The 17,634-nt window shown below is 37.9% G+C and overlaps 1 protein-coding gene across 2 annotated transcripts in view; it reads left to right on the forward strand.

Annotated features, from left to right (window-relative positions):
* Positions 1 to 17,634, forward strand: part of LRP12 (LDL receptor related protein 12) — a 51,230-nt gene that overhangs the window by 30,325 nt on the left and 3,271 nt on the right. For both annotated transcript variants that reach the window (XM_048938822.1, XM_048938823.1), the window contains exons 3-6: positions 5,640 to 5,775; positions 7,654 to 7,856; positions 14,765 to 15,866; positions 16,465 to 16,597. In XM_048938822.1, the coding sequence (XP_048794779.1) occupies positions 5,640 to 5,775; positions 7,654 to 7,856; positions 14,765 to 15,866; positions 16,465 to 16,597 (1,574 nt within the window). The remainder of the gene's footprint in view (positions 1 to 5,639; positions 5,776 to 7,653; positions 7,857 to 14,764; positions 15,867 to 16,464; positions 16,598 to 17,634) is intronic.

The following is a 17,634-nucleotide window of genomic DNA, read 5'->3' on the forward strand; positions in this document are numbered from 1 at the left end:
TCCACAGTAAAGTTTTTTTGTGAAATGAAATTTATTGAAATGTAATTTTGAACACTGCTACTATCAAATAATATAAATCCAGGAGTTATGTGTTTCACCTGATTAGATTGAAGCTGTAACTGAAACTACTGTACACTTGACTGCACAGTTTATTTAATACAAGAAAAGAAAGAATTTTAGGACTCATGAAACTGAGAAGCTGATGAGATGTTGGGAGAATATGGGGCAAAACAGCAGCAAATGTTGCTCAAAGATTGCTTCATTCTCTTCCAGTTGCTCAGTCCTGGGCCTCCTCTGGGCAGCAGCTACAGCTGCCCCTGTTTGGTATTGGTGGTGTGACCGCATGTTCAGCAAGGCAGTTGGCGATACAGTGTATGTGCTTTGTTCTTCAGTGTCAGCAGAGCTGCTGGTCACACTTTATACTTTTGTGATACAGACACTCAAAATATGGGTAGAAGAATAGAAGCCTGATTATGTTCATAGGGAAGCTGCTGTTAAACCATGGAAATCAGAATGATTTTGACACTTTTCTCTTAAAGTCAAAATGCTAATTCCTTCTTGACCACAGCCTGCACACCGTGCTGCAGGTATTCCTGCAGTGTGGTTTCAAGCCTTACATTGGGGTTTGTGTACACAGTTCAATTTTTAGATAAATGTGCTGTCAGCAAATGGTCTCTGTTACACCATATAACCTTCTTTTCACCTTCCATTGTTTGCCACACAAAGACTGTCAAAAGGCTAATTACAGAAGATCTTTGCTATCCTTTCTGGTGCTGCGTCATCTGGAATGTTGTTTTTTCAACAATAATAATGCACCAAGTATTGTATGTAGTTTATGGCACACTTAAATAACAGCACAGGCAGTTGCTGCTGTTGGAGCAATTGCTGCTGTACTGTATGAGATATCCTGAAAGCTGCATAGGTTTTAACAATGCTTCACCCTTTTATTTACTGCAGCAGGCATGTCACAAGTCACAGTACAAGCAGAAAAGCATCTGCTGGGCAAGAAATGAATGGATTTTTGACTGCTTTCAGTCCTTTGGCCAGCAGGCACAAACTGGCTGTGCCAAGAAAGGGACAACACAATCTCAGTGTGAGATAACAGCTGGTAGAGGGGCCTTTACCTCCTCAGAAAAAAGATCCAGTGAGGGTTTTCATTTGAAGTAAAACATATTTTTTAAGAAATAGTTCTGACGGTGCTGTATTCTAAAAAATATATTTTTTCCTCCAGCTAGAAAACTATATTATATGTTAAGACAGATACATTAAGATAGATACATTAAGAGTAACTTGAAAAAATGTAAGATAACATAGAGGGTTCTGTTAATGAAAACATGAAGAAAGCACATTAATAGACATAGTGGCATTTCCCTGATGGTCGTGTACATACACGTGTGATGTACATCTTACAACTTCAGTGCCTAGGCCAGGAACGAGAGAGGATGGACTTGCATGATTTTTTGGGTTCCTTTGAAACACTTTGGGTTTCCCAAAGGTGTTTGAACTTGGAGAGTATATATTTCATCAGGCATACCTGGTCAGCTTTACATGTATCAAATCAATTTTAAGCAAAGGGTTTCTGTAAAATAGAACCAAAGACAGCTGGCCTTTAATCTTTTTTAAATCCAACTTTAACTTGATTTTGAAACCAAGCAGGAGATTTTTGTGGACAGTTGCTCCTGGGAAGGAATTTAAAATGAAATTATTGTCTTGATGGTAGATTTCCTGTCGTGCTGCTGTTCTAAAACTACATGACCTACCTCACTAAATTATGTTTTAATAGCAGGACCAACTGTGATCTTCAGAATTTATGCTTCTGCTGTATATTATATCTGCCAAGTTGCAGGTACACCTCTAATATATGGACATGTTTCTTCTACCAACAGCAATAACTGAATGTTGTCTCTCGTGTATAAACTATTACTACTGAACAAGTGTTAATGCCTTCAAAATCTGAAAAGTTGAGAAATATTTTCAGGTCTGTCTTCTGAGTGTGTAGCACCATAATTGTCATAACTACAAAATCTTATTCCTTTTACCTCCATTTGAAAGATTTTCTGTATTGGAGAAAAAACTTCTTTGCAACAATAAATAAAAAATATATATAGTGATTACTACTTCTCTGTTTGGTCTCTGGATTGCAGAGCAAAGGGCATTCTAAATTAAAGGTTTTTCAGCCTTACCTCGAGGCAAGGATTCCTATGCCTTCTTCCCCTGTAGTTCTCCAAATAAGACTTTCAATGGCTCCTGAGAGTTACAAATTCAATAATTATCCTCCCTATTCATGGTTTAGACTTTATCATAACATTATTCCCTTTTTACTCTAAGCTGTTTTAAACACCTTCAGATCATTTATCCGGCTGCATTCATGTCCTTACCATGTCCAATATAATGCATGCCTTATCATCTTGTGGTTCACATTGAAAGCTAATTCTTTTATCTTTTCAACTAATCTCCTGGCATTACTGTGAAGATAAATCCCTAATCTCCCTCTCCCTGCTTTTCTGAAGTGACTTTTTTTCTTTGACATGTTGTTCACTGTTCCTACAGGTACTTTACCTCTCTAGATCTTACTACAGAATTTTTGAATAACTTTCTTAATTATTTTCTTGTTAGAACTTGATATTGGAATTTTGCATCCTGAAATTTTCATCAACTCTCTCTCACTTACCAGCCACCAACCCATACATAACTTACAGTCACGTTCCGTAATGTGGGGCAGTGAACAAATTTCAGGAAGAGGGAGTGAGGAAACCTTTCGTGATGTGGATTGTTTTTAAAATCTACAAGAAAATCTACATGGAGCAGAAAACCACATGCACGGCTTATCTTCTCAGCAGCATTGTTTGCACTTTAGCATGTGAAACATTCAGTCCTAATAAAATTACTGCAATCTGCAAAGTAACGAACAGAATCACAGATTGTCAATAAAATAAAGGCTCACAAAGGAAAGAATGTAAAACGGGATGTGTGTGAGCAGAACTGCAGCACAAATACAGTGGTGTAGGGGGAATGAAGAGGAATGCAGGCAGAGACGGCACCCACACAAAAGTCTGTGTGCAGGAGAGAGTTTGTCTCACCTCTGAAGTCTGGTAGCCACCTGCATGAGGAAAGCTGAAGGCATCTTGGACTTGTGCTGCTTTTCATCTTCACTACAAGCCAACCTTCACAGTTTACTTTGGGTTTCTGTCTTTGTTACATCTTCATTTCTTTTTTCCTGATTCTGATTAACATTCTGTTGTTTTTGTAAATATTTTAAGTGCTTCTTATGTATATGAATCCAAAGCTACTCTGTTTTCCTGTAGCTTTCAAGTACCTAAGGTCACTGGCAATTGAAATTACAAGTGCAAAATCTCTGCAGTTTAGTGGGAAAATGTTTAACTTCATGTGCTGTCAGCTGAATTATGTTTTGGTTCCATGGATACCTGGGTGTTCCTCGTATTCTTCAGGTTTACAAATAGATGAATAAAATATGATAAATCATGTATTTGTCAAAAACTTCAGAAGAAATATCCTAGTTAAGCAAAGGAACAGAAATTATTATAAAGGCTTGATATTACGTTAATAAAGTAAGTGCCTTTTACAACTGTTTTATTTCAGAAGGTTGCACTTGATTTTTAAAGTCGTTCTGAGAAATTACTCTCCCAAAATGACAGCACTCCTGAATTGTAGCTTCCACACAGGCTTAACTTTTATAAATTTTTTAAGCAAATGAGAGGTTTCTTTTGTTTCATTAGTTGTAAGAAAGAGATCTCAGTACATAAATGTGTATCAAGTATGCAGGTACACACATGCAGGGATCATGTAGCTAACCTTCAGTCATATTTTGTCCCCAGCTCTTTACTGTCAGCTTTGATGGAAACAGAGACTGAAATTGTAAGTGAAGGTATAGAAAACATTGGGAGAAAGTGAGACAGCTGGTACTGCAGCCCTTCCTTTCTTCCTCCTCCTTCCCCCCCCAGCTTTCCCAAATGAAAAACAAAAAGGGAGGAGTCATGGACAAGAGAATCTTGACTACTAGTGCAATGCAAATTTTCAGAGTGTTCTGAAAATACCATGCTGATTATACAGGTGTTTTCCTTATGGAATTTCTTCTGAAGTTGCTCAACAAGTAAAAGTTGCCTGCTGGTACTACTGCAGGGACTGGTTTGAGAAATTACAGCTGTCAAAGAGCCAACACTGGAAGTTTGCTAAGTTAATTGCGTGTTAATTTACAGTTGCTAGCTGCATTTGGAGCTTTCTGTTCAACAGATACAGGCTATATATGTGCATATATATATATATATATATATATATATATTTAAAGTCTGCTTTGGAGGTGAGAGCAGAGTGAACATTTCCTAAATTGACTATTTTGATATGTTAGGATGAGGTTGCCTCTTGCAGTTTGTTGTCAGGCAAATTTAAAAGCTTCCTCAGAGGTTCTCAGACAAAATCAAGTATGTCAGTTTGTAAATATCCAAAATCAATGTTCAAATAGCATACATCACCTGAAGGTAATTATTTTAAGCTGATTTCAGTAGCAGCCAAGTAGCATTTGGAATTGCATACCAGCATCTGTAAGCTTAATACAAAATGTTTTATACACACTTAACTTTTTTGTGTGTGTTTTACTCTCATACCTATCAAAAATGATTATTTATTTCAACCTGTAATTGTGGTATTTTTCTTGCTTGTCCTTTCATTTCTTGTCTAAAGATATGCAAGGTGCATATCCGGACTGCTCATGCAAGACTAATGTTCCAAAATATCGTGGTGTACGAGCACCACCTATAGGGTCTCCTGGAAATTAAAATGAAAAAGCTTCCACTGGAGAGTGAGCTGTTCAAATACAGTTCTATTTGTCCGCATTTTGAGATTTTTTTTTCTTTTCAGCATACTTGGATGGCAGGCAGCTGAATTAAAGCCACTGTAGAAAACTGCTCCTATAGTTATTAAATAAGTAAGAATACAAATGGTTTGGTTATTCTGATTGCATATAATTTGTCTTATAAGCTTCCTAGTCCGTTATGAGAAAGGTAGGTTTGGAAGTCCTTCTTAAAAATAATCTTTTGTAAAACTAACTTTCAGTATTTATAGATGAAGTATGCTGCAATAAGTGTTCTTTGCCTTCCAAGCTCTGGGAACTATTTGCGTGAAGATCATTTCCATGCTAGGGTTGGAAGGGGCTATTAAAACAATGGGCAGACACTGCCTTTCTGCACAGGACAGGAATTTTCAATTACTTAATTATTGTGCTTTAATTACTTTTAGTCTTCTAATGTGCCAGTATGAGGCGTAAATGTATAGTTAAATTGAATGGAATCTCTGTGGCAGGTACAAGATAAATTTGGGAAACAGTATTTTACTGAATAAAGATGTCAAATTCAGTTTATATTAGTTTGTGGTAAAATATGGTATGCAAACTGATGTTAGAATAAAATTCTGCAATTAAAACAGTGGAAATCATCTTCCAGCTGGTATATTATGCCCAGTGTCCACTATAAGCTACTGTAGACGTTTGGTTATTAGTATCTCATCTGATTGTGTGATTTTTTTTTTGGTGATATGTACTGATGATCAATTATATTATTAAAAACCATTTGAAAAAAAATCAATCTAATTATTTTCTGTATGTTTTCAATATATGTATTTTTTAGCTTGTGGAGATATTCCAGAACAAATTCGATCTCCAAGTGGGACAATCACAAGTCCGGGGTGGCCCTCTGAGTATCCTGCTCGAATCAACTGTAGTTGGTACATCCATGCAAACCCAGGGGAGATCATTACCATAAGGTAACAGTGGTCCTGTTACTAACCACATGGACTGATGTACTGAGTAGACATTTTAACTGCCAATTGTATGCAGTAATTTCCTTTATCCTTCTTGTAAATGTGGGACTTGTGATTTGTCTTTTTTTTACCTTTCATTTTACCTGATTTACACTTACACAGCCATGTAGCATCTGTTGTCTGAACTTTCTGTGTTTCTATGTACATGAAAAAAATATGTTTTCCTTTCAAACTACGACAATACACAAGTTCTGCTGAAAGTAATAAGAACTATTAGCTAATGGAAACAGCATCCATTTCCATTTAGCAGTGCAGAAGCAAGAACTAACCTTCTGAAGAATAGTAAAGCTGAAACAAATACATGCATTTCAAAAAATACTTTTCTGAATTTACGTAAGTTAATGAGGGTGTCACTCTGGCTTTTTAGACTTTTTTTGTTTTTGTCATAACTTTTTAATAAGAGATTTTAATAAGATTAGGAGGTTATAAACAAAATGCTAATATATATTATGTGACATATTGTAATGGTGTCAGTATTAAATGGTATGTTGTAAAGCTGAAGTGGATCATTTTCATGCTCATTCCATCCATCCCAAGTATACTTTCAGAGTGGTGGAGACTAGAATAACTTTCTATGTGCTCATTTATTTGATCTCTTTTTAATTTCTCTGAAATATGAGAGTCTTGCATTCAAAAAGTATATGGGAAATTCTGTAATGCTTCATTACTGTGAAGTCTGATGCTGTGCCTGAAAGTGACAGGGAATAAATAGTAAAGCAATGAAGGTAGTTGCAGTTTTTTGGAAATGCTGACTTCCCTCATAGTTTTAGGTACATTGTAACGTTTGGAAAGAAGAAGAAAGTTGTTCATTCCCATTACTGCCGTGAGGGAAATGGGAGCTTCTTTTGTCAATAAGATACAAACCAGTACTGCTTCATAGGCAATCCATACTCCCAATTATGAAACTGCATTAACTGCAGACTTACTTCAGTTTCTAGTACAGACCAGCTGACCTAGGAAACAGCTCTTCATTATGAAGTATCTACTTTAACATTAGTTATTCCTCCAGTTACTCCTTTTATAGTACTCCTTTTTAATTCAGAGCCTTTCTACTAACAACTAAACTCGTGTAAACACAATGCAAAGTACATAGAACTGTTCGTATATGATATTTTTCATATAATTTATTTTTAATAAAACTTTTTTCTCCCACACTGTTTTCTTCCGCTCATCTTCCTAGCATACATTTCACATTACATTTGTGGCTTACTGCTCTGTTGTCTGTGCTGACCTGCTTTGCCTGGACTATCTGCCCTTCGCACTTCATTACCATGGCAGCATGTCTTTATATAGCAGTAGTCAAAGCTCGGGTAATATCTTCCATGACATACCCACTGGGTAACTAAGTAGTGCGACTAAGGGCAACTCTTATCTTAAAGTACCTTTGAACAATTTAGCTGGACTTGCAGTGTCAAGTCATGTCATTGGAAAAGTGTAGCACTAGCTAAAGTTCTGCTGAAATTGGGTTTATATAAAATCATTTAGTAATACATGAATGTCATCAAATGAGACTCAAAAATATGATTTCAGGAAGATAATTATTTAAAATTTTGTGTTAAAATGAAAGATTTATTTATTCATTATGTTAGCGAAACAGCTTTATCAATAGTGGATGGAATGCAGTAATTGACAGAATGGATTCTTGCAGTCCTCCATAGCCTTCAAGGTTGAATTGTATTCTTACCGGAGTCAAAAGCCATTCTTTTTATTTCAGATCAGAAAAGTGCTTTCATGTTATTTCCATTTTTATATCTAGTAATTCATTATTTTGGTTGTGTAATATCCAGTTCAGAAATGATTTTGACCTCTCTTTTCCTTCAGCTTTCAAGATTTTGATGTTCAGGGATCGCGCCGATGCAGCTCAGATTGGTTAACAATTGGAAGCTACAAGAATATTGAAGGCTATAGAGCATGTGGCTCCTCCATTCCTTCACCATACATCTCTTCACAGGATCATGTTTGGATCAGATTTCATTCAGATGACAGCATCTCCAGAAAAGGCTTCAGATTAGCCTATTTTGCTGGTATGTTTCAAATGATACCTTATAGAATTTCACAGTATAATTTTTTCTTTTCTGATTTAAGGACTGTTTCCTTATAGTAGGAAATAGTATATGCATTTTGTATAGTGAATTCAGAGCTTATTGAAATAATGAATATTGAATATTCAAAGCAAGAATTACAACATTCACAATAGTAAGCAGAATTAATGATTTTGGAGAAATAAATCACAGAATCACAGAATTGTAGAGGTTGGAAGGGACCTCCAGAGATCATCGAGTCCAACCCCCCTGCCAAAGCAGGTTCCCTACAGCAGGTCGCACAGGTAGGCATCCAGGCAGGTCTTGAACATCTCCAGAGAAGGAGACTCCACCACCTCCCTGGGCAGCCTGTTCCAGTGCTCCGTCACCTCACTGTAAAGATGTTCTTGCGCACGTTTGTGTGGAGCTTCCTATGCTGCAGTTTCCGGCCGTTTCCCCTTGTCCTGTCTCCACTCACCACTGAAAAGAGTCCGGCCTCGCCATTCTGCCCCCCACACCTTAGATACTTATAGACCTGGATCAAGTCCCCTCTCAGTCTTCTTTTCTCAAGGCTGAACAGACCCAGTTGATCAAATCAATTAATACTAGACAACTGGAAGAGGTCTTGGTTGTTGCTTTTAACATAGCTTACACTTTGAATTTTTTCATTAGAATAAAAGTAGTTTGTTAAATCTTTGACTAGAATTCTAAGTAGCATGTCAAGAGAGAGAAGAAATTTTGTTGTTATTTGGATTTTTAAATAATTTCTGATGGAAGTATATCATATTTTCCCCATCTTTTGAAAGTATATTCTCTTTAGAAAATAATAAAATCCTATTCAAATGATAATTACTTTAACCAAGTACAGCTGTGGTTTTGCATGCATGACTTTTTCTTAGATAATTCAAGCTCAGATAGTCTACTTACCCATGGAAGTAGTTTGAGAGTGTTCTGAGAGGGATTTTTGCTGTGATAACTGTTGCCCATGGAGAGAGTGAGAAGCCAGTCATTGGTGAAGACTAGTTCAAACCTTTCTTGTGGCCTTAGGTGGAAGTAGGATTTTACTTAATAGCATGATCATGGTGTTCCATGTCCTCCTGATCAAAGAAATTAGATTAGATTCGTCTTTGTTTTTTAATGTTTTTATGTTCTCTTGCTCATGCATGTTTATACTCCATTTTCTGACCTGCTTCAAATCTCTGCATACGTACATTCAATTCCTCTCCTATGTAGAACAATTCATACTCTTATATCTATCCATTGCTGTTCAAGTTCAAGAGTATTCCACCAAGCTTCAACAAAGGCGCTCGTGTCTTAGCGTAACCCAGGTTTGTTCCAGTTTTGTATTCTGCAGCCTTTCTAATGGCTTTCTTTGCCCTGTCAGAGCTCCTTCACAAATTTTTAAGTTTCCAGGAGGCCCTATCCTTCTCTGTCACCCAGAACCTGTGATAAAGTATCCTCTATGCTTCAGGTTTTTGTAGTTTTGGGAGTAGTGCAGGCATGTCTTTGCTGACTTGGCTCTCAGAGCAACATTCCATCTGAGTTTTGCTTACAATCTGACAAAAAAACATGACAGAAAAAATTACTGCCTAATGAGTAATCCTTCAGTAACTGCTCACTGCTCACAGGCATGCTGTGATTCCATGGGAGACATTGGCTTCTGCTTGGCTTATGTGCAGTACTCATTGGCTCAGAGAAAAGGCAATATGCCTGCCATGGAGGGGCTTTGAAAAGAGGAATATTTTGGATATGGGTGGGGATTGGGTGGGGAGGCAGGCCACAAGCTTAATAAGAGTATTTGAAAATCCTTTCTTATCTTTTTCTACACTACGCTTTTTCTTTTGTTAGGTTACTTGATTTTTTTTCTTGTTAGCATCATTCAGTATTACTCAACACCTCAATAGAGATGTTTAATCTCCAATGTTTCTGAAGGTCTTTTTGAAAGTGTGTGTGTTTTTAAAAATGATCCATATGAAACTGTAATTTGATCTTGGTCTATATGGTTGATAAGATACTTGAGAAATACTTCATATTTGAGGTGGTAGTATTATGTTTCACAGATGAATAATCTTCTGATTGTTTCTCATTTCCAGTGTGAAGACTCTGGCAGTGCTAACCAAGGTTTTGCTGTGCACTTAGGTTTTTTGATTTTTCCTCACTAGTGTTCATGCAGTGAATAGCATTTCATGAGGGCATCCACTACTCTCTGGGCAATGTGTTCCAGTGCTTTGCTATCCTTATCATAGGAAACTTTTTTTCTTATAACCAATCTAAATGTCCCCTCCTTTAGTTTTACACAACTTCCCCTTGTTCTGTCATGAGACACTGCTAAAGATTCCGTCTCCTTCTTTTTATAATCTCTCTTTAGATACTGAAAGGCTGCTATCAGATCTCCTCTGAGCTTTCCGTTCCCCAGGCTGAACTGCCCCAGCTCTCTCAACATGTCTTCATAGGGGAGGCATTCCATATTCTGTGTCATTTTTGTGGCCCTCCTCTGGACAAGCTCCAGTGGGTCCATATCTTTCCTGTACGGAGGACGCCACATCTGGACACAGTACTTCAGGTGACATCTCATCTGCGCAGAGTAAAGGGGGCAGGATCACCTTCCTCACGCTGCTAGCTGCACTTCTTTTGATGCAACCCAGGATACAGTTGATTTTCTAGGCTGCAAGGGCACTTTCCTGGCTCATGTCCAGCCTGCCATCCACCAGTACCCTCAGATCCTTTTCAAGAGGACTGCCCTCAATCCTTTCATCCCCCTGTTTGAATTGGTAGTGGGATTGCCATGACCCAGGTGCAAGACCTTGCATTTGGATTTGTTTAACCTCATGAGATTCACCTGGGCCCACTGCTCAAGCCTGTCTAGGTCTTTCTGCACAGCATATCTCATCCCTCAGATGTGTCAACTGCACCCCACAATTTGGTGTTGTCAGAAAACTTGCTAAGGGTGCACTTGACTCCATGTCTGTGTCACTGATAAAGATATTAAAGAGTATTGGTCCCAGCAGTGACCCCTGGAGGACACCCCTTGTCACTGATATCCATCCAGACATCGAGTCATTGACTAGCATTCTCTGGACTTGATCCTGCATCCAGTTCTTCATCTATTAAACAGTCACCCATCAAATCATACCTTTCCATTTTGGAGAGAATGATGTTGTGGAGTACTATATCAAAAGCCTTCCTGAAGTCCAGTTAGATGACATCAGGGCTCTTTCATTGTCCGTTAATCCTCCTGCATTGCCTACAGCTCACCATGCTACTTCTCCAGTAGATATCTGGGTGGTTGAAGTCCCCCAGCAGGACAAGCGATTCTGATGGTGATACCTCCTGTAGCTGCAGGTAGAAGGCCTCATAGACAGGCTTTGACTGATCTGGTGGTGTGTTGTAGACACTGATCACAAGGCTCCATTTGTTGCCTCAGACTCTAACTGTCCACCAATAGACTTTCAACTTGCTCATAACAATTTTGCAAGGCCCACTATTCATGTTCTATTCCATTCCTGAGGTAGATAGCAACACCTCCACCCTTCCTTCCTCACTTATCCTTTCTGAACTGCTTGTAGCCATCGATAACCACACTCTGGTCATAGGAATCATCTCACAAGGTTTTAGATATGGCAACTGTATCATGTTTTCTAGTAGCACAGTAGCTTCTAGCTCCTCCTGTTTTGCTTCCCAAGCTGTTTGCATTTGTGTAGAGGCATTTCAGCTGGGCAGCTGGTCTTGCCACTTCCTTGAAAGATATAATTCCTTAATTCCTTTTAAGCATTTCTGTTGATTTTCCCCATTGCCTTCTCCCGTTGCCCCAGTAATTACTGCCTCATTGTCATAGGATTTTATGCTGCAGTGTTGGTAGCACCTCTCAAGGCAGTGGGTCCTTCCAGGCCCCTTCTAGTACCCTGTCCCTCTAATACAGCTATGCCATCCCAGACCTCACCATGGGAAGGCTTGCTGTCTCCCTTGCCCCCTTCAGACCTAGTTTTAAGCCCTTCTAGCTTTTCCCCAAGGATTCTTCTCCACTTTGAGAAAGGCAAGCCCCATCCCATGCCCACAAACTCAGTGCCTTGTAGCCCATTTGGTTGTAAAAAAACCATCAAAATTCTGGCAACAGCACCAGCCATGAAACCAGATATTTAAAGATAAGATTCTTTGATTTGTTTCTGTATCCTTACCCAATACATGAGGCAGAGAAGAAAAGATGGTCTGTGCATTCAGTTCATTCAGCTGTTGTCCCAAATCCTTCTTGATTGCCCTTGATCCACGTGTGAAGCTGCTTCATCTCTCCCTGTATGGAAAAGCACTAAGGGGCTGTGGTCTGTCAGCCATACCAGGCTACATAATTTCCTGGTGAGATCCTTCACCTGAGCCCCAGAAAGACAGCAACCTTCTCTAAGAGGGTCTGCTCGACATGTTGGACTTTTAGTTCCCTGTAAGGAGGAATCACCTACAACTAATACCCATTTCTTCTTTAACAATGTAGTCTTGATGTTGGGGGAATGCTTTTCCTGGTTTGGTTTTGTTAATTTATGTTGTTTGTGTGGGCTGTTATCACCCACAGATGAGCCTTCCACCTCTAAGGCCTTCTTGTAGAGAGGCACCTGGGGGCAGTGGAGCAGGCAAAGAGGATTTTCCTGTACAGTTTTGACCACAGATTTGCCTCCATCCACTCTTTTCCTTTGCATTCTTGCTTCTAGCCTTGCAATTTTGTTCCTTAACCTGATGGGATACAGACTGCCTTGGGTTTTGTACGAAGTATTAATACTATTTTTGTATTAAGTATTAATACTTGGTATTTAATTAATATGAATGCTTTTCTGATGGAATGACTTTAGGATCATTGATTAAAAATGCTAAATCAGAGTCAAGTAGGTAGTTCTTTTCTGGGCAGTTCGAAAGCCTATAAAAAGAAGAGCTTTGGTTGAATTTGTCTCCTGTTTCATTACTACAGTATTCCCATGAATATTTACATTTCCATATTTTATCTTTCTACTCAATGTTTTTCCAGGTTCTTCAAGACAGAAGCAGTGAGTTAGTGCTGATCAGTGCTAAGTTCACCAGTTCTTAAGCATATGATACTGTATCTCCCTCCACCCATGCCCCATGGTCACAGGACTGTCAGGATGAATCTAGGAATTGACATGTGCAAGTTTCAAATGCACAACCCAAGTTCATCCTAAGTATTTCTCATGTTAATACTGTGTATGTTGTGTGTGCTTGAGTCAGGGCAAGATGGTCATATCACAGAATTGCAGGGGTTGGAAAAAACCTCGAGAGATCACAATGAGTCCAACTCCTCATCGTTTATGGTAGATCTGTTATTGTGTTTTAATGAGTTAAGCATTTTAAAAAACTTCATCACTGGCAGCGCATACTTTTGTTTTTGCTCTTCTCTCATATTATCAGTGAATTTGTTCACTTGAACATTACTGAGTAGTGGTCATGACACTTGTCATCGTATTGATTCCATTTTTTTCCCATATTCTTTATTTAAAAAACCCTTAGCACTTGTGAGATCTTTTGGATGCTGATGTTTCATGTTGTTGTTTTTTTTTCAATTGACTATTTCAGGGTAGCAGATTTGTTTTTAATGTTTTCCAAGATACTGAAATAGAGAACAGAGATGTGACATGACTTCAGTTATCAGAGCATATTAGTTGCAGCAAGGAAAATCAGAACTAGATACATGAGGATTCTTATCATTTTGTATGGTTCAGCATTAAAACTTTGAAAATGCTTGATTGCACCCTGAACCACCCAATCAAACTTCAGTGAACCTTGTTACAGACAGGTGATATCCAGAAATCCCTTCCAATATGAACCGTTTTGTGGTAAAGCAATGTGGAACTTGCTTCTCCTGGGGAAGTCTGCTTTTCATTAAGTTTGTAATGCTCCCTTTCCTGATTCTTTGTTAAAAAAACCCTAAGTATACTGTTGTTTAGATTTAGAATGTATTTGTCCAAATCACTTCTAGACTTACTGCTTTGTAGAGCCAGATGTTTTTTCAATGTTTTTGTGGTAGATTGACAATGACAGTTTGTGTTACAGCCAGTTTTACAGACTGTACAGTAATTTTTAGAAACTGAAGTGATTTTAAGTGATTTTAAGTGATTTAGGGATATTTCACTCAGGTAAGTTGCTACAAAGCTAAAATAAATTGAGGCATGCTTCAGTGTTCAAATATGGATGGAGCCTTCATAAATGAATCCTGAAGAAAAAAATCTTGTTTCTAAGTCTGGTAGTAGCCAGCATACCATATTTTCATAAATCAAGGTGTCTCTTGACTTTTTTTTTTTTTGAATTTTTTTTTTTTGAAGCATGTTTGTTGTACCATTACTTGCATCCTTAACTTTTAAAGCATAGTTTTGTGCTTAGGCACATTGCTGGAGGAGAGGCAAGAAAGGGAAGAGTAACTGGAGAGATAGGGTGGTGATAATAGGTGATCCTTCAACTGTTACGATCTATGGCACGAGATGTTTTTGTGCAAGGTACAAAGTAGGAGCCTATGAAAACAGGAGAGAGGACTATCTGCTTTTACAGGGAAGGTTACAAGAAGGTAATTGATACTGCAGGACAAAATGTTTGTGTATTCGGAGTGAAGGAGGAGAGAAACAATCTTTTAACTTTTTTTTTTCTCCTGTTGTAGAAGCCAAGTTTCTCAGTCAGTATAAAAGAGCATTGTTTTCCTGTACAGGTTAAAGCTATTTGAATGTGAAAGTAGCTAAGAATGAGGCTCATGCTGATTGAACTCAGACTTAAAAGATGTTTCATCCTAAAGCATATTAAAAGTTGTAATGATTTACAGAGGTTTAAAGCAGTTGTTTTGCTATTCCAAAATACCTGATGTAACCATAGAGTAATAGGAAGTACTAGAGAGAATACTTTTGTAACTTATTCTTTCTTTGCCCCAGGAAAATCTGATGAACCAAATTGTGATTGTGACCAGTTTCATTGCGCTAATGGGAAGTGTATTCCAGAATCTTGGAAGTGTAATAATATGGATGAATGCGGAGACAATTCTGATGAAGAAATCTGTGCCAAAGCTAATCCTCCAACAGTTTCTTCCTTTCAACCTTGTGCTAGCAATCATTTCCAGTGTCTTTCTCGCTTCACCAAGCTTTACACTTGCCTTCCAGAATCTTTAAAATGTGATGGTAACATCGATTGTCTTGACCTTGGAGATGAAATAGACTGTGAAGTGCCAACGTGTGGGCAGTGGTTGAAATATTTTTATGGTACTTTCAGTTCTCCCAATTATCCTGACTTCTATCCACCTGGAAGCAACTGCACCTGGCTGATAGACACTGGTGATCATCGCAAAGTAATTTTGCGATTCACTGATTTTAAACTCGACGGTACGGGTTTTGGAGACTATGTCAAAATATATGATGGGTTAGAGGAGAATCCACGGAGGCTGTTGCGTGTGCTAACAGCATTTGACTCTCATGCTCCCCTCACCGTTGTTTCATCTTCAGGACAAATAAGAGTGCATTTTTGTGCTGACAAAGTGAATGCTGCAAGAGGTTTCAATGCCACCTATCAAGTAGATGGCTTTTGTTTGCCCTGGGAAATTCCTTGTGGTGGAAATTGGGGTTGCTACACAGAGCAACAACGCTGCGATGGCTACTGGCACTGTCCAAATGGAAGGGATGAAACCAACTGCACCATGTGCCAAAGAGACGAGTTCCCATGTTCTCGAAATGGTGTTTGCTACCCTCGTTCAGATCGCTGCAACTACCAGAATCATTGCCCTAACGGTTCAGATGAAAAAAATTGTTTTTTCTGTCAGCCAGGAAATTTTCATTGTAAAAATAATCGCTGTGTTTTTGAGAGCTGGGTTTGTGATTCTCAAGACGACTGTGGTGATGGCAGTGATGAAGAAAATTGCCCGGTCATTGTGCCTACTAGAGTAATAACTGCAGCTGTAATCGGGAGCCTTATTTGCGGACTGCTGCTTGTCATTGCACTGGGGTGTACCTGTAAATTGTATTCACTCAGGATGTTTGAGAGAAGGTGAGTAGAACAGCTGGACTCAAGTACTTAGATTTTTAAATTATTTTCCATCTTTTTATTGTTATACTTGAAATATTTTAATATTTTATTTTTTGAAAGAAGACAGAAATATTCTTATGATTACTTAACATTTTGGAGTTAAGCTTTCAGGTGATACCCAAAAGGAAGTATGGAGAAGCTGCATTTCTGGAATCAAGTTAATGTTTCAGTTTGTGTTTAAGAGCATGTTTCTTCTTTTGTAGATTCTGTCATGCCAGAATTATGCACTCCTCAATTTTTTTTTTTTATAAAGCAATGTAAGCATCTCTAATGGTGCCTTTTATATTTAACCAAAGCTTTTGAGGAATTTATTGTTGCAGGGTTTTTTTTGTTGTTCTTCTATGAGCTGGACAGACCTATAGGAATGACTACAAGAAATTGCTGTATTTTGAACAAATTAAATAGACATTTTGTCAATTAAGGCTCAATTAAACTAATAAAAAAATAAAATTTCATCTGCTGAAGGTTATTATTTTGGATTATAACAGGCAGATGTAGTTTTACTATTAAATATTCATCATAATCTTATGTATTAAGAAATTTCTTTTCTCTTTGAAAGATCATTTGAAACTCATTTGTCAAGGGTTGAAGCTGAACTGTTAAGAAGAGAAGCTCCTCCATCTTATGGACAGTTAATTGCCCAGGGTTTAATTCCACCAGTTGAAGACTTTCCAGTCTGTTCACCAAACCAGGTAAGATTTCAAAAAACAGGCAGACTGGTTAAAATTTAACAACACAAAAATCATGCTATTTTAGCTTCCATGTGCTTTGTTTTGTTTCGTATTTCCTTTTTTTCCTTTCACACTGATATGTTCTATTAAAGATTAGCTATTGGACAAAATCATATGGCAGCACCACATGGTTTACTTTGCAGGCATTTCTAAATTTCTGTTGAAACAACTCCTTTAATATATATATTTTTAAAAACTGGCTTTTGGTTAAAATAGACTGTTGTAAATGCTCCTATAATGCTCTACTTGAGTTGGTTTTGTGTTATGTGTTGCATTTAATACAGTAAAGTTTACTGTTGGCTCACGTTGGTGAGCATGTAAGAATCATTACTACACCATAAGTGGAGGATTTTTTTCTATTTTGAATGGAACTGATTTCATTACATTTTGCCATAGATGTCAAGGATCTCTGTTGGAGGTGACACTTAACTTAATCTCTATGTTAAGCAGTCCTATGTTAGACAGTAACAAATAGTCACCTCTGTTAAATCCTAGGGAGTTTTGGGGAAATTTCTTCTTTAAATCCCAAACTTTTTGAGGCACGTTACAATGAACTCTGGTCTGAAAGCTACAGTGGTTACCTTACCTTCTTGTGAGATTGTGTGTAACAGATAGAAGTTCTGCACTGAATCTGAGGTTCTACTTTTCTGTCATCAGCGTTCCATATGAAAGTTACAGTGTATCTTCTTTCACTTCTCTTTTATTCTAGAGGTCCTCGATTTGGGCGAAAATGAACCTTATCTACTTCATTGCTTTTTTTATTCCCTTTTTTCTTCTGAACGTATCTCCTTTTCATTTCCCTGGTCCTACTGTTTTTTCCTAAAGAGAGTCCAGGCATCTTTCAAACCTGCTTTGTTTCAAATAGCCTTTTGCTACACACACCAGATCTTTAATAGTAAAGACTCAATAATTTCTAATATTGAAGACTTTACCTTTGACCTTGCTGATACTATGTAGCTTGGCACAATAGCTGTCTTCATTCTTTTGTTAGATCAGTG

The sequence above is a fragment of the Lagopus muta genome, chromosome 3 (genome assembly GCF_023343835.1).
Source record: "Lagopus muta isolate bLagMut1 chromosome 3, bLagMut1 primary, whole genome shotgun sequence".
NCBI classification, from domain to species: Eukaryota; Metazoa; Chordata; class Aves; order Galliformes; family Phasianidae; genus Lagopus; species Lagopus muta.